General features: G+C 30.3%; 1 protein-coding gene across 4 annotated transcripts in view; it reads right to left on the bottom strand.

Annotated features, from left to right (window-relative positions):
* Window positions 1-2,267: 2,267 nt before the first annotated feature.
* Window positions 2,268-18,976, bottom strand: part of LOC145306740 (band 7 protein AGAP004871-like) — an 85,507-nt gene continuing 68,798 nt past the window's right edge. For 3 of the 4 annotated variants that reach the window (XM_080149027.1, XM_080149029.1, XM_080149030.1), the window contains 4 exons: window positions 12,381-12,449; window positions 11,645-11,712; window positions 8,276-8,341; window positions 2,268-6,970 (listed from right to left, as the gene is read on the bottom strand). In XM_080149027.1, the coding sequence (XP_080005153.1) occupies window positions 6,962-6,970; window positions 8,276-8,341; window positions 11,645-11,712; window positions 12,381-12,449 (212 nt within the window). In that variant the 3' untranslated portion in view covers window positions 2,268-6,961. Of the gene's footprint in view, window positions 6,973-8,275; window positions 8,342-11,644; window positions 11,713-12,380; window positions 12,450-18,976 lie in introns of all 4 variants that reach the window. The other variant, XM_080149031.1, reaches the window with a different exon arrangement.

Here is an 18,976-nt window from a genome sequence, read left to right as displayed (position 1 = left end):
AAATTCCATGATAAAACACGGTTTTCCCGTTATAAATAGTTTCAATCCTGCATAAAAAAAATCTTTTTAAAATTTCTTTCTCTAATTTTTAAAATTTTGGAAGATTTAAATATAAACGAAGTTGCGGGTTTCATCGTATTTTCACAGTAGCTTTTGAAAGGTTATTAGGTTAGGTTAAGTAAATGTTAATGATTTCCCAGCAGGGTTAAAAAATATGCCCCACAGGGCTAGAGCCCCCTGCAGGGGCTAGAAATAGCATAAAAGGTACTGTTAAAATACGACGAAACCCACAACTTCATTTTCTTTCCATGATCCGATGTCCCTTTAAAATGTTTGTCCTAGAGGACCTTTGTCACTTACAATTTATGTTCTTTAGGAGGTTTATCCGTTTAGGATGTTTGTCCCTTTAGGAGGTTTATTCCTTTAGGAGGTTTGTCCCTTTTAGGAGGTTTGTCCCTTTCGGAGGTTAGTCCCCTTTAGGAGGCTTATCCCTTTAGAATGCTTGTCCCCTTTAGGAGGTTTATTCACTTTAGGAGGTTTGTCCCTTTAGGAGGCTTGTCCCCTTTAGGAGGTTTGTCCCTTTAGGAGGTTTGTCCCCTTTAGGAGGTTTGTCCCTTTAGAGAGTTTATCCCTTTAGGAGGTTTATCCCTTTAGGAGGTTTGTCCCTTTAGGAGGTTTGTCCCTTTTGGAGGTTTGTCCCCTTTAGGAGGATTGTCCCTTTAGGAGATTTGTCCCCTTTAGGAGGTTTGTCCCTTTAGGAGTTTTATCCCTTTAGGAGGTTTGTCCACTTTAGGAGGTTTATCCCTTTAGGAGATTTGTCCACTTTAGAAGGTTTGTCCCCTTTAGGAGGTTTGTCAAAACTTGCTTGTTTAAGTAAGGGTTTTTATAATAAAGTAGAGGACAGAAAATTTAATCACAAATGACCGCCTCCCCCCCCCCCCCCCCCCACGACAGTTATGGGTTAAGCAACTAATGACAAAAATTACTTGTAAATTTTGTATAGCCATAAGGAAAAAGTATAAGAGCATGAATACTCTTTTCATGGTAAAATACTACTTTCCCATACCTAAATTTTAAAGAAAATTTAGCAGACGAAAAGCTAAAACCACAACAGGCTTTTTGTATGTCAATCATAAATAACAATGACCTATCTTATATATATAAAAAAAAAATTAAAAATTTAATTTTTATTATTATTATTCTATAATTTATTAGGTTTTAAAAAAATTGAAGGAAAATATTTAAAATACAATTTGATTTAGAATCTTTTAGAAAAAACAAAAAGCCAGTTGTGGTCTTGATGCGGCAGAAAAGTATGTTTCACATAGTTTAAAAATAGGAGGATCTACCTTTTATGATTGAAAATTTAATTTTTTTTGAAATTAGCCTAAATGTAATATTTAAATCTAATTAACATGATAAAACTTTAAAATGTTTACTAATAAAGAATTAATAGTTTAGCTCTCAGCCACCAGGTTCGCTAGTTTTCTACTTCAAAGACACACATAAAAAAAATATTTCAAAACTGAATAATCTAAATAAGTGAATAATCTGTAATGCTATCTATGTTCTCTCTAAGACAATGTTTTTACAATATTTTTAACAATTTCAAGTGATGTTATTTACCCCTCAGGGTTTGGCCCTTTAGTGACAAAATCCAAAACAAGAAAAATACAAACAAAATAAAAATAGATGAACGCTTTGATATTCTAGTTCTATATCCAAAGCTAGATGGCACTGAAAAATTGATTATTATGATTTACAGTCAAATGTTTATATTAATTTGTAAAAACGTTTAATTATTAAAAAATAAAAGTTAAATAGACTGCAATATAAATCTTATAAACTAATAATGTGTGTAATGATTTAAGTCAGTAGCAAAGTTATGAGAAATTAATAATGATAATTTTATATCCTTTTTATAAGTTTCATCAGAATGGATAATAATTCAAAATATTTCTATAAAAATCAGATGTATGCTTCAAACAGTAACTATAATTGTCTTGAAATTACATTTAATTTTAAAATATTCTTATTTTGAAAAGTGGTGGAATAACAATAAAAATTCAGCGCGACAATTGCTCAATATAGGCCTCTAGGCCCACTGACTATTTTAGTCCTTCAAATACCTCGATTCCTCTCTTTTATTATTTTCTCTATGTGTATAGCAAACTGGATTTTTTTCGATTTTTGAATCCTTACTTAAAGCTTACTTCTAACCTAGAGTAACAAAAGCTACAAAATATGGTTGCAAAAAAAAACAAAAAAAAGTTTAAAATTCATATATTTGGTCTAACTTTAAATGACATATTTCATTAAAAAATTAAATTGAAGCAATAATTATAATAATATTATTTTATTATTAATATAATATTAAGGATTATTTCTTTTTTTTGTCTCTCTCTCTTTCTATCTCTCATAAGAAGAACTAAAGAGATGTAAAAAGTATGAAAAATGAATATCTTGCTTAAGTATGCAGGGGTAAAATCACAACATTTTTTTGGCACTTTTTTGCATTTTGGGAGTAATGTTTTATTTTATATTATTGATTTTTCATACTTTTTTAGTTTTAACATTTTTAAAGATAGATAGATAGTCAGATTTATAATATATAAGATCTCTAATAAAAACAAAAATTTGAAAATCAGTACTGGGGCAAATTTATTACTTAAAAAGTCAAGCAGACACATTATAAAATAATCTACTTGGCATAAATAATCCTATATCATTTATTTGAGCATTCAGTAGGAGGAGACATTAATTTTTTTTTTAAATTATGAAATTAAACAGAGGTGGATTCTTAAAAAAAAAATTTGGGTCGCTTCTCACTGGCGAGGCAAAATTATTTTTGTAAAAAATACTCCAAAATCGCATAAGAAATCTACAACAATTAAATAAAAACATAAAAGGGTTATTAACATAAGATTTTGTTTAATTTTTGTAGATTTTTTACAAAAAAACAATTTTGCCTCAACAGCGAGCTGCGACCAAAATGATTTTAAAGAATCCAACTCAGGATACATTTTTGTTTCATAATTATATTGAATTTGATTTAAAAAGCAAAACTTAAAACTTTACTTATGAGAATAGTTATTAGGACAAGAAAAAAACATGTCTTTTAGTTCCACCAGGGTGAGAGTCAGTAAAATATATTTTATATATATTTCTAAATAATATACAATTAAGCTTTGGAATTTTATCATCTACAAAGATTCATAACAGAACTTGAATGAGGGTTTTTTAAAAAGATTTTATTTCCTTGAAAATCATTGATTTTGGTCCAAAAAGATAATAATCTTAACTCCTTGAAAAACAAGGAACTGATTACAGCAAGCCATACTTTTCTTCTCTCATATAAATTGAGCTAATATTTTTTTAAATTTTTCACCAAATAATTTACTTTTCTAAAAAGCTTTTTTTTTTAACATATTTCCTAGGTATTTTTTTCTATTAAAAAATAACTTTATTTGGTGAAAAAATGATTTTATCTAAACATTAATATACAGAGAGACTTAGAGAGAGAGATACATATAATAATAAGTAAGAAATATAAAACTAGAGAGATGATTAAACAGAAAAATAAAATTAAATGCTATTTTACTTTAGGATTTTACACTAACTCTTTTCTTTATATTTACATATCCATTCTAAATATTTGGGATTTGGAATAACTTAGAGATTTTATCAATATCATTGTTTCAACTTGCTAGCCAGGAGAAAGGAAATTGTGAGTTTTTATTTATTTATTTTTTGTCCTAAGACATCAAAAGACCTGGATAAGAGGCTGTTATAACTATTGAATTCAACAAGGTTTATTCATAATTCAAAATCAGGGATCTAAAGGGATAAGACAATGGCCAATCTATTGATGTTCAACCCCAAAGATGATTACATTTAGTGGTTGAAACATTAGGACACTCAACTAAATACACAAACCAATCAAAATCTAATGTCCCCAAAGTTGTTAAGCCAACAAATAAGTAAACTTTATTAATAAAAATTTTGGGAACAGTGCAATAAAAAGCCCAATGTCCCCTCCATCCCTGATTCCTAACAGAGGACTATAAACAAAAACTCACAATTGTGTATTCTGGGCCAAAACAAATCTCTTCAGTGAATGTGTTTTCTATTTACTTTCTTCTTAATTAGACATTAAAACTTTATAACAAATTTAATAGAAATCTGGGATATAATAATCTTTCATACAATATGATTCATCCATTATTATTAAATCACAATCATACAATTAATTAAGGATTATTCTTAACTGTTAAAAATGTTGGCTATCTCATATTTTCTCATATTTTCTAAGAAAGGACGCAAACTTCAAAACCTAAGTTATTTTCTTTTTTTTTCAGAGAGAAATTCTGGTCAGGTTCTCCTTATTCCTGTGTGCATTGTGCTATCACTTTATCAATTATAATTGTCACTTGTCTGTGCACTTTTATTCTAATAAAGAGGAACAATATTTTTGGCTGCATGTGAACACATTTTTTTCTCTATTTCTCTTAAAAAAACACTACTGTTTTTTTTTAGGGGTGTTAGAGGGGTGGGTGGTTATGTTAGTGGTGTAGGAGCATGCCCCCACCCCCCTTGGTATCTTTTTTTTTAAATTTTTTACATTTCACTGTTTCTACTTCTACTTCTGGTCTTAGACATTAAAGTGTCAGAAATTAATAAGCATCCTTGTCCAGTTTTTATTCAACTTATTCCCCCCTCCCCCCAATTAAATAATTAATCATCAAAAAATTACATTAAGCATCTAAAATCTAAAAATGAATTAATTCTATTAATGTTAAATGCATTTAGAGCTATATGTGAGTAGCAAATGAGGGGGGGGGAGTTGAACTACCAAGGACAAAATTAGACAAATGGAAGTTACAATTATAGATTGTGCTATAGTATATATTTATATATATATATATATATGTTATTCATTTTATTATTTCAGTGACAATTTCACTGCTCATATAATATCAAAATTGTTTACAGTTGTCTAAAGTTATTTTTATATCTAAAGCATATTTAAACCTAAAGTCGAAAATTTTGATTATTGCATAAAAAATCTTCCAATTGTCAAAGAAAAAATCTTCCAATTTTTAGAGTATTTCCATAAAAATTTGAAGATTTTTTGTTTGTTAATTGGAAGATTTTTTTGCAATAATTTTATATTTTCAGTTGAAAATGCTTTGGTAATATCAAAGTTTGGGATAGTTCTAATATTTATAGAAATTGGAGAAAAAACTATGTCTTCATAAAATAAGAAGAATGATGAAAAATTTTAAATTTTAAACTTTAAATTTGATTTTTTTTGCAATAAGAAATTTTGGCTATAAGCATTATTTTTTTCACCCATTCTCCTTACTCTAGTATTAATGAAAAATTTCTAAATTAATTTATATCATAACATAAACAATTTGTATACATAGTGGTGAGTTAGTATTAGTTTCAAGAGACAAAATTTGGACTCAGAATTGAAGGGAGGTTTTGGTACTTCTCATTCATTTTTTAAATATTTTATTTCAATTTTTCTAGTAAATGCAAAAAAAACATGATCTATTTTCACATCAGTGAGATATGATTGTAAAAAAAAGTTTTTATATTTAGCAAAACCAAGAAAAAAAAGATGGAAATATCCAGTTTTAGAGGTCGTCTTTTCAATGGAAAAATCTGAATTTTTGGCACATTAATTTCTAGAAAGGATTGGTAGTAAATTGGTTTATTCAAGATAATGTTTCAAAGGCCCAAAGTTGAGCAGATATCTATTTAATTGTTTGCATTGATGGATTTTGGCTTTTTGTTATTACTATAAATGGACCAAGTGCAGTTTAGTGTAAAATGTTCCTGGTATGACAAATATGTCTACAAAAATCTATGAACGGCCAAACGGTGGAACGTATAGATTATGCTCGCACAAAATTGTAACTGACAAAAGAAGGCCTACAAATAGTCTGGAATAGTCATTTATCAATAATGCACAATCAGTGCACAAACATAAATGCGCCAAAATGACTTATTTTACACGTTTTTTCTTCATTAAAGCTTTCCCTGTGCATCATTGGATCTTGGCTACTCCATATTATTTGTAGGCCTTCTTATGCCCATTTAAACGGTGTGCAGGTATGATATGTACGTTCAGCCATTTGGCAGCTAGCCGATTTTAAACTTCATATATTTTTTGGAGATATTCGTTACCAGGAATATTTTACCGTGAACTGCTCTTGACCCATATTAAGTTTCAGGATAAAATTAATCAAATAATACAACAAATAATAATTGTAATTATTATAATAAAATAATACTGTAGCATTTCTGATCCCAGAGGTTAAAAATTGACATTTTTAGTTTTTTTTTATTATTACTGTAGAAAAAAGGTTTTCATTATGCCATTAATAAGATTTATTAAATCTTTTTAAAGACAAATGGGGAAGATATTTATGCAAAAAAACAAGCAAAAATCGTTACCATTTTAGATAAAACTCATAAATATAATCAAAATTTTAAAATCCTTGCTTTTAACTACTTTTTAGAGTTACAAATTTAAAATCTTTACTGAAAATTTTACAATTTTTTAAAGCTTAAAAAATCTTATTCATGGCATACTTTAAATTAAATTTAGTGATAAGGTTTTGAATAGTTTGAAGAAAGCTTGAGACACAAGTTAAGAAGGTTGTATTCTTCTCTTGATCATGAGATCAAGTTAAGATAGTTGTATACTTATCTTGATCATGAAGACCAAGTTAAGAAGATGGTATTCTTCTCTTGATCATTAGATCAAGTTAAGAAGATGTATTCTTCATTTGATCATAAGATCAAGTTAAGAAGGTTGAATCCTTCTCTTGATCATGAGAGGACTCATGGAAGGATATTCCTCCACCTCTATCTCAAGCTCCTCCACCTGCCCCTCCTCCTGTCCCTCCCCAAGATCCTCCTCCTCCAATTCTTCACAGTCCATACCTGACTATTCATCCTGCAGAGCAGCCAACATTTTAGACAATAATTTATTTTTTCATGATAGGGTCAGTTATTTCGCGTGTTTTCCGTAAAGTTGGGTCTAACCTTTTAGTCAAATACTCTTATCAAAAACACAACCGGCCGGATATCGAGTATTTTGCCGGGAATCCGGCTACGACCGGCTATCTGGCCTGATACGTTTGATTTAAGGCAAAAGAAGTTTGACTAAATCCATAAGAAAAAAGCTATATGACCATTAAATATACCCATTATCAGGAACTGATTTTCTTGAAATCGTAGCTGTTCCTTCTTGGGATTCATCCCATTTTAAAGATGAGAATTCCTTAAAATATCAAATAATTTACGTTGCGAAAATTCCCTTTTAAATTGATCAACTGGTAAACACCTTGTATGTGCAATATATATTTGCACTTTTGTCTACTGCGATAATTCTTATATAAAAGTAAAACGAAGTATACTATCTTGCTAACCACTGGACCAATGTGGTGAAGCTTCTTATAGGTATAGGTTTTTGAACCTAGTAATAGTGTCTAACTTTTTATCTTTGAGACGTAACAAAAATTAAAGGATAAGAGGGGAGGTGGGAAAGGAAACCCCTAAAAAAGAGATGGATTTTTGTTACGTCACAAAGAAAAAAGTTAGACACTATTACTAGGTTCTAGGTTTATAATTGTTTTGGATGGGGGACCCTCCACTTTTCTAAGAGAAATTTGCATATTCTAGCTTTCCTTAAGTGTTTAAATAAAGCATGAATATAGTTTTTAAATTTCTGCAGGTTCCCCAACAATTTTGCAACTTAGCTTCTAAACTTTAATTGATACAAGAATTTATTTTCTGTATCGCTTTAAAACCGATTAATATCCGGTGGATTAGAACCGGTTCACAGCCATACCGAAAACTTATGTCTAGCATTGTATTGTATCCAGTTTTCTATAAATATAAAAATGTACAATCATAAGATTCCGCATCTTAGGGCTAAAAAACTGGTTTCTATCTCATAATTGTGCATTTTATATCCGCTGAAAGCTGTTTATAATACGATGCGAGAAATAAATATTATTTTTTTTAACACTAGCGCTTTTTCCAATGGTATTTCAGTTTAAAGAAAAGTACTACAGATCCTTAGTGATTATATTACAATTATAACCAGACAGAATTTTAAAAAGTACCCAAAGTTTTCTTTGTGCCAACCAATAAGATAACGTGGATACCCGTGTAATTATAGTCCAATGACCCCTAAAAAAATGCATTTTATTGGACAACCCCGGCCCTGTAGATTCAAATTATTTATCAAAAATGCCTTTTTCATATATTTGTTGAGATCACTCTTGCGGGCGGGATTCATGTCACATTCCTTCATATGCGCCTAAAAATGGTCCATCTCAAAAAACGCCTATTTCAAATGATGCCAATCTCAAAAAAAACCTATATCAATTTCTGCCTATCTCAAAAATTGCCTATATATCAAAATTATGCGCCTAAAAAGGGGCAGACTTACAAAAAAGCGACAAACATTTTTATTCAACCCAAGATAGATATTTAGATGAAATCAAGCAATTATCATGTCAAATAATAAGAATATATCACATATCATACCCAATGATGATACACAAAATTACCACTTTTTAGATCACAATTATAGGTTGAAACGTTTATACACTTTATGAACCAGCATATTAAAATTTAATATATATTTTTAAAAATAGTTAGTAAGCATTTTATGAGATATGCGTTTTTTGAGATAGGCGTATTCTGAGCGTTTTTTGAGATGACCCAAAATGACAATATCCTAGCCTAACTTTTAAAAATAAACCTTCTTAACCCTTACAGATCGGGGGGGGGGTCATATTGACCCCCCCCTCTAGTTTTTTCAATGTCATTTTTTTTGTAGGTAAGATGGAGAGCTGTGACTTCATGACTTTTTAAGTTTAGTAATTATGCGTCGGCAAGAGTTGATTTTATTAGGATATCTGGTCTGTGTCGGTCGTGGTGTCCGGTCAAAGTCGGTTGGGTAGCACCAAAATTTAAAAAAATTCTAAATACTTTTGTGTATAAGGTAGAAACCTATATTTTTTTTGGTGAATACTAAGATATCAATGACCTTATGAGAAAAGTGGTGTTATGACCGTTTGACCGCACCCTGACCGACTTTATGACCGATTTTTGTCCGGCTTTTACTACAGACATATATCCTGAATATCATGGCTTCTATTGCAGCTAGAGACCTAAAATTTTTTTTGGTAAATTCTTGAGGAACAATAAACAGATAAAAATATTAATTGGCGCCGCCAACCGCCGTTTTACCGCCGTAACCGCCGAAAATGGCGGTTTCCGTTATTTGCCGTTTTTCGGCGATGATCAGAAAAAGTAATTTTTTTGTTATGAAAAATAAAAGTTCGTCCTAAAATTTGGTCATCCTAGCTGCAAAATTGGCCGCTCTACAGCTGTTTTAAAATTTAGCGGCTGGCCGCTAAAAAGCGGCTAAGGAGCGGCCTGGCCGCTATGACTAGAAAAAGTTATTTTCTCTAAAAATACACATGAACCACCAGAAAAAAATTTTACGTCTTTATCTGTAACAGAAGCTGAGATAGAGGGGGGGGTCAATATGACCCCCCCCCCCGATCTATTAAGGTGGGAATTGGGGCCCGATCTGTAAGGGTTAAATAAATGACCGACAGTCCAATTTCAGCAGTCTACCTTATATTGGAGACGAGTAAATCTGGTTTTCTTCAAAAATATTTTAGACAGACGGACAGACATTTCAAATTGTAGAGTAGCCTCCCTTATAATAACAGAAAGGACAGACTTTTTGTTTCACCATCAAATTTAGTTTCTTTCTTTATTTTTTTTGTTCATTTATTTATCGCATCGGATAAGAAACAGCTTTTCGCGGATATTAAAATATAAAATGATAAGATCAAAACCAGTTTTGATAGCTGAAGGCCCGGCCTAAAAAAAGCTGTTTTTGATTTTATTATTTTCTTTATGATATTAGTGGAAAATTGTGTGTAATATGATGCTATACAAAATTTTTCAGTATGGCTTAGGACCTTGTTTTGAAAACCAGCGGATATTAATCGGTTTCGAAACCACACTGAAAAATGGAGTAAAAAACAATAGGCCTAGCCTATAAGTTGGCTTTCCTAAGTCATACATAGTCATTTAAATCTGTGTATGAATAAGGAAATCTTATCTTTAAAAAATAGCTTTCATGTTAAATACTTGTGGCTGCGTCCAAAGAGGCCTCTAGGGGCACTTGAGTTGGGGTCGATCCCTGTTTTAATTTTAGTTTTAAATAGAAATTTTTTTGTGAGGGTCATTTTTCTAGAGGCGTTTTCTCTTGTAAGGGTGGTTGCAACTTTCCCCAAAATAGTTATAAACCTTCCCAGGACCTAAGTCAAGCTATACTGTAAAGGAGAACCATATTGGTTGGGTGGTTAGGGAGATCCATTGTCAAGATAAACATCCTGTTACTTTTAAAAAATTTTTAAACCTATTCTCAAAATTTTTATTTGTAGTTAAAATTTAATAATTTTCTTTCGGTTTTCTTATATTCTTTACCTATCTCAAACATGACATGGGGATTCCTGTAACTATTTAGAATTCATAGATAAATGCCTTTCCTGTATAATTCAAAATTTTGCCATTTTTAACCCTTACAGATCGGGCCCCAATTCCCACCTTAATAGATCGGGGGGGGGGGTCATATTGACCCCCCCCTCTATCTCAGCTTCTGTTACAGATAAAGACGTAAAATTTTTTTCTGGTGGTTCATGTGTATTTTTAGAGAAAATAACTTTTTCTAGTCATAGCGGCCAGGCCGCTCCTTAGCCGCTTTTTAGCGGCCAGCCGCTAAATTTTAAAACAGCTGTAGAGCGGCCAATTTTGCAGCTAGGATGACCAAATTTTAGGACGAACTTTTATTTTTCATAACAAAAAAATTACTTTTTCTGATCATCGCCGAAAAACGGCAAATAACGGAAACCGCCATTTTCGGCGGTTACGGCGGTAAAACGGCGGTTGGCGGCGCCAATTAATATTTTTATCTGTTTATTGTTCCTCAAGAATTTACCAAAAAAGATTTTAGGTCTCTAGCTGCAATAGAAGCCATGATATTCAGGATATATGTCTGTAGTAAAAGCCGGACAAAAATCGGTCATAAAGTCGGTCAGGGTGCGGTCAAACGGTCATAACACCACTTTTCTCATAAGGTCATTGATATCTTAGTATTCACCAAAAAAAATATAGGTTTCTACCTTATACACAAAAGTATTTAGAATTTTTTTAAATTTTGGTGCTACCCAACCGACTTTGACCGGACACCACGACCGACACAGACCAGATATCCTAATAAAATCAACTCTTGCCGACGCATAATTACTAAACTTAAAAAGTCATGAAGTCACAGCTCTCCATCTTACCTACAAAAAAAATGACATTGAAAAAACTAGAGGGGGGGGTCAATATGACCCCCCCCCCGATCTGTAAGGGTTAATTAGAATAAACAAAATCACCCTTTCTGTAGATTAAAACTATTTTTGCAAAAATTTGGACACTGCTATTTTGTATAAAGTTTTAATGAAAAGTACCCAATGTTTTAAAGTCAACAAATGGTAGAAATTGTTAGTAAAATTTTGGGTACCTGTTGGTAAAGTGTCGGGTACCTTACCTTTGAATCACTCAAGAAGCGTTCTACATGACTGCATCCATCGAAGTCACACATGAATGCTTTGCACTACAATCCAGGATATCAGGTATTAATAATGATACACAAAATTACCCCTTCATGTAGATAAAAATTGGTGGTTGAATAAACCAACCAATCAAAATTCAATAAAAATCCCCAGGGTTGTTAAGTATAGGAATAAGAAAACGTTATTATAAAACTTTGGGGACTAGTGTATTAAACAGCCCAATGTCTCCTCCCTCCCTGAATAATTGTACTAGCATATATAGATGATCATTAGAATGTAAAATTTGGGAATCAGCGTAAAGTCAAGCACAATCCAGGGTATAAGTGATTTTATATTTACAACAGGGATCTAAAGGGATAAGACAATGGCCGATAAATTGATATACATCCCCAACGGAGATGCACAAAATTACCCATTCAAAAATTACAATTAGTGGTTGAAACGTTAGGACAATCAACTTAATGAACCAACCAATCAAAGTTCAACATATACCTAAGTTGTTAAGTCAACGATTAAGAAAATGTTATTATAAAACTTTGGGGTCATCTATCTCCAATTGCAGCCAAGAAATCACATATACTCTGTTAAAATTCAATGTCCTCCACAATCTATTTTTACATCTCCTCACTAGAAGGACGGTCGGACGAACAGATAAAGTAAATTATAGAGTAGCATTGCTGTTGAAAAAAAACTTGATGTCTAAAATTTCCTTTGGCTTTATCTTTTCTGTTGAGGATGCCCTCTCTGGTCCCTTACCATTCAACAAGTGAGTAATCAAATCTGAAATAAGAATTCATTAAACTTTCCATTTTTTCTATCTATGTATCTATCGATGTATCTATTGATGTATCTAGCGATGTATATATTGATGTATCTATCGATGTATCTATCAATGTTTCTATCAATGTTTCTTTCGATGTATCTGACGATGTATCTATCAAAGTTTCTATTAATTTATCTATCAATCATTCTATCCATGTATCTATCAATCATTCTTTGTATCTATTAATGTATCTATCAATGTATCTATCAATGTATCTATCAATGTATCTATCGATGTATCTATCGATGTATCTATCGATGTATCTATCAATGTATCTATCGATGTATCTATCGATGTATCTATTGATGTATCTATCAATGTATCTATTGATGTATCTATCAATGTATCTATTTATGTATCTATCAATGTATCTAACAATGTATCTATCAATGTATCTATCAATGTATCTATCAATGAATCTATCAATGTATCTATCAATGTATTTATCAATGTATCTATTTATGAATCTATCAATGTATCTATCAATGTATCTAACAACGTATCTATTAATGTATCTATTAATGTATCTATTTATGTATCTATAAATGTATCTATCAATGTATCTATCGATGTATTTATCAATGTATCTATCAATGTATCTATGATATATCTATTGATGTAACTATCAATGTATCTATTGATGTATCTATCTATGTATCTATTGGTGTATCTATCAATGTATCTATCAATGTATCTGTCAATGTATCTATTGATGTAGCTATCAATGTATCTATTTATGTATCTATCAATGTATCTAACAATGTATCTATCAATGTATCTATCAATGTATCTATCAATGTATCTATCAATGTATCTATCAATGTATCTATCAATGTATCTGTCAATGTATCTATTGATGTAGCTATCAATGTATCTATCGATGTATCTATAGATGTATCTATCGTTGTATCTATCAATGTATCTATCAATGTATCTATCAAGATATCTATCAATGTATCTTTCAAAGTATCAATCAATGTATCTATCAATGTATCTATCAATGTATCTATCAACGGATCCATCAATGTATCTATCAATGTATCTATCAATGTATTTATCAATGTATTTATCAATATACCTATCATTGTATCTATCGATGTCTATATTAATGTATCTATCAATGTATCTATCAATGTATCTATCAATATATCTATCAATGTATCTATCAATGTATCTATCAATATTTTCTATAGATGTATCTATCAATATATCAACCATTGATACACTGATAATACACAAAATTACCACATTTCTGTAGATTAAAATTAGTGGTTGAAAGGTTTGGACACTCAACTTAATTAAACTAACCTAAATTCACCAAAGTTGTTACTCTTTGGAGACTAGTGTAATAAATAGCCCAATGTCTATGTCAATATCTATTAATGTATCTATTTATGTATCTATCAATGTATCTATAGATGTATCTATCAATGTATCTATCAATGTATCTATGATATATCTATTGATGTAACTATAAATGTATCTATCAATGTATCTATTTATGTATTTATCAATATATCTATCTATGTATCTATTGGTGTATCTATAAAAGTATCTATCAATGTATCTGTCAATGTATCTATTGATGTATCTATCGATGTATCTATTAATGTATCTATCAATGTATCTGTCAATGTATCTATTGATGTATCTATCGATGTATCTATCAATGTATCTATCAACGGATCTATCAATGTATCTATCAATGTATCTATCAATGTATCTATAAATGTATCTATCAATGTATCTATCAATGTATTTATTAATATACCTATCATTGTATCTATCGATGTCTATATTAATGTATCTATCAATGTATCTATCAATGTATATATCAATGTATCTATCAATGTATCTATCAGTGTATCTATCAATGTATCTATCGATGTATCTATCAATGTATCTATCAATGTATCTATCAATGTATCTATCAACGGATCTATCAATGTATCTATCAATGTATCTATCAATGTATCTATTAATGTATCTATCAATGTATCTATCAATGTATCTATCAATGTATTTATTAATATACCTATCATTGTATCTATCGATGTCTATATCAATGTATCTATCAATGTATCTATCAATGTATCTATCAATGTATCTATCAATGTTTCTATCAATGTACCTATCAGTGTATCTATCAATGCATCTATCGATGTATCTATCAATGTATCTATTAATGTATCTATCATTGTATCTATCAAGGTATCTATCAATGTATCTTTCAACGGATCTATCAATGTATTTATCAATGTATTTATCAATATACCTATCATTGTATCTATCGATGTCTATATTAATGTATCTATCAATGTATCTATCAATGTATCTATCATTATATCTATCAAGGTATCTATCAATGTATCTTTCAACGGATCTATCAATGTATTTATCAATATACCTATCATTGTATCTATCGATGTCTATATTAATGTATCTATCAATGTATCTATCAATGTATCTATCAATATATCTATCAATTTATCTATTAATGTATCTATTAATGTATCTATTTATGTATCTATCAATGTATCTATCAATGTATCTATCGATGTATTTATCAATGTATCTATCAATGTATCTATGATATATCTATTGATGTAACTATCAATGTATCTATTGATGTATCTATCTATGTATCTATTGGTGTATCTATCAATGTATCTATCAATGTATCTGTCAATGTATCTATTGATGTAGCTATCAATGTATCTATTTATGTATCTATCAATGTATCTAACAATGTATCTATCAATGTATCTATCAATGTATCTATCAATGTATCTATCAATGTATCTATCAATGTATCTATCAATGTATCTGTCAATGTATCTATTGATGTAGCTATCGATGTATCTATCGATGTATCTATCGATGTATCTATAGATGTATCTATCGTTGTATCTATCAATGTATCTATCAATGTATCTATCAAGATATCTATCAATGTATCTTTCAAAGTATCAATCAATGTATCTATCAATGTATCTATCAATTTATCTATCAACGGATCTATCAATGTATCTATCAATGTATCTATCAATGTATTTATCAATGTATTTATCAATATACCTATCATTGTATCTATCGATGTCTATATTAATGTATCTATCAATGTATCTATCAATGTATCTATCAATATATCTATCAATGTATCTATCAATGTATCTATCAATGTTTTCTATAGATGTATCTATCAATATATCAACCATTGATACACTGATAATACACAAAATTACCACATTTCTGTAGATTAAAATTAGTGGTTGAAAGGTTTGGACACTCAACTTAATTAAACTAACCTAAATTCACCAAAGTTGTTACTCTTTGGAGACTAGTGTAATAAATAGCCCAATGTCTATGTCAATATCTATTAATGTATCTATTTATGTATCTATCAATGTATCTATAGATGTATCTATCAATGTATCTATCAATGTATCTATGATATATCTATTGATGTAACTATAAATGTATCTATCAATGTATCTATTTATGTATTTATCAATATATCTATCTATGTATCTATTGGTGTATCTATAAAAGTATCTATCAATGTATCTGTCAATGTATCTATTGATGTATCTATCGATGTATCTATTAATGTATCTATCAATGTATCTGTCAATGTATCTATTGATGTATCTATCGATGTATCTATCGATGTATCTATCGATGTATCTATCAATGTATCTACCAACGGATCTATCAATGTATCTATCAATGTATCTATCAATGTATCTATAAATGTATCTATCAATGTATCTATCAATGTATTTATTAATATACCTATCATTGTATCTATCGATGTCTATATTAATGTATCTATCAATGTATCTATCAATGTATATATCAATGTATCTATCAATGTATCTATCAGTGTATCTAACAATGTATCTATCGATGTATCTATCAATGTATCTATCAATGTATCTATCAATGTATCTATCAACGGATCTATAAATGTATCTATCAATGTATCTATTTATGTATTTATCAATATATCTATCTATGTATCTATTGGTGTATCTATAAAAGTATCTATCAATGTATCTGTCAATGTATCTATCAATGTATCTATCAATGTATCTATCAATGTATCTATCAATGTATTTATTAATATACCTATCATTGTATCTATCGATGTCTATATCAATGTATCTATCAATGTATCTATCAATGTATCTATCAATGTTTCTATCAATGTACCTATCAGTGTATCTATCAATGTATCTATCGATGTATCTATCAATGTATCTATTAATGTATCTATCAATGTATCTATCAAGGTATCTATCAATGTATCTTTCAACGGATCTATCAATGTATTTATCAATGTATTTATCAATATACCTATCATTGTATCTATCGATGTCTATATTAATGTATCTATCAATGTATCTATCAATGTATCTATCATTATATCTATCAATGTATCTATCAATGTATCTATCAATGTTTTCTATAGATGCATCTATCAATATATCAACCATTGATACACTGATGATACACAAAATTACCACATTTCTGTAGATTACAATTAGTGGTTGAAAGGTTTGGACACTCAACTTAATTAAACTAACCTAAATTCACCAAAGTTGTTACTCTTTGGAGACTAGTGTAATAAACACCGCAATGTCTCCTCCTTCCCTGCCACAAATATGTATAAAGAAAGTTATTTTCATAAAAATTAGATTTCTATTTTTAGAACAAAAAACTTTTCTTACAATTTTCTGCTGCAATTCTACTCTAGCCATTACAATAAACAATTTAATCTAAAATCCAACGTCTAAAAAAGCAACTAAAACCAGGTGCAACTAATTATAAATACCATGCATAGTTAGGACTCACAGATAAAGGTTGTGCAATCAATGGTTTGGTTGCCTATCAGGCGAATGGACACAGCTTTACACAGCAAAGTGCCTGGAGAGATCTAGAACCCGAAGCGTCCCTTAAGATTAAATGAATTTTAGAGTAGCTTCGCTACTAAAAATCTACATTTATATAAAAAAAACATCTTCAGTGAGTGGGTTTATGAAGATAATATGTGTGTGTGTGTGTTTATATATGTGTGTGTGTGTGTGTGTATGTGTGTTTGTGTGTTTGTGTGGTTGTATATATGTATATGTGTGTGTGTGAGTGTGTGTAATCAGTATTCTTAGTGCTTGCCCATTTACATGTTCTCTTTCTCTGTATATAAGTAAAGACTCACACAACCTATCTAATCAGGGATTTTAAGGGATAAGATAATGGCCGATAAATTAATTAGCATCCCAAATGTTAATACATAAATTACTCCTTCTAGTGATTAAAATTAGTGCTTGAAACGTTTGTAAACTCAACCAAACAAATTCAATAAAATTCCCCAAAGCCAATGAATAGGACAATGTTATTATAGAACTTTGGAGACTAGTGTAATAAACAGCCCATTGTCCGCTCCCTCTCTGAATCAAATCCTCTGCCACAGAGCAGATACCATGTCGCAACTTTGTATTCGGTCTTTGAAATCAGCTAATAGCGTTGAAAATAATAACAAAGCCAATTTCATAAAAAAGAACAGAAAGCAATTTGCTAGTAGATGAAAAGAAACTTCACCACTTGTACAAGGTAGTTTTCTGGATTATACATTTCTTCCTGTGGCATTAGCAAGACTATGTGGATATTGACAGGGGAATTTTTGTTGTCAATTTAAGTTGCTCGTAAAAAAAGTCCTCAGATATTGGTCAATATGTTCCTCCATGGTGTTGGTTATGGATGAGGTTTGTAGTAAGGGGTATCGTTATTTAAAGCAGTTTAGAAAAACATTTTATCAGGGTATGCAAGAATCTCTAGATAATAATATCCATGTAGTCCAGAACATAGTGTGCAATGCTAGAGCTGTTACTTGGGTTGTTAACAAAATAATGCCAAACTAAACCACGCGGTGGGGGCGTGATTTAAATGTGTAGTACTCCTTTTGTTAAACTCAATTTATGGTTTTGTATATAATTGCAACGTATTTATAAGACTTTGGGGAGCAATAAAATGAGACGTTGGGTATCCCTCTAACTGAACCGATTTTTGATTAGTCAACGGATCTAAATTTGTGTCGGCCAGGATATAATTAAAAGCCTAAATTGGCCAAGGAATAGCCGAAAACGATATTTTTAAACTTAAAAAATTAAAAATAAAGAGCTAAATGAGCGATTGCGTCTTTCTCTTTTTATCAACAGACGCACTTGTATATATTATTTTCATAATGAATGATATGTATTTCCCATTTTAACGTCAGCTTATGTATAAATTTGGTAAGCTATATTATTGAGTAGCGTTGTTAAGTTTGGATGGAAGAATTTTGTAATGAAAGCGAAAGTGGGGTAGAGATGGGGTAGGAACCGGTTACAATAAATCCTAGAACTCTTGTCAGTGGATCAAATTCCACTGTTACTTGTTACTACTGATGGTATTTCAGGAGTAATAAATACCCACAGGGTTAGAG

This window comes from Acartia tonsa, chromosome 15 (assembly GCF_053477335.1).
Source record: "Acartia tonsa isolate MP-2025a chromosome 15, ASM5347733v1, whole genome shotgun sequence".
NCBI classification, from domain to species: Eukaryota; Metazoa; Arthropoda; class Copepoda; order Calanoida; family Acartiidae; genus Acartia; species Acartia tonsa.
This window is presented reverse-complemented; position numbering and strand designations above follow the sequence as displayed.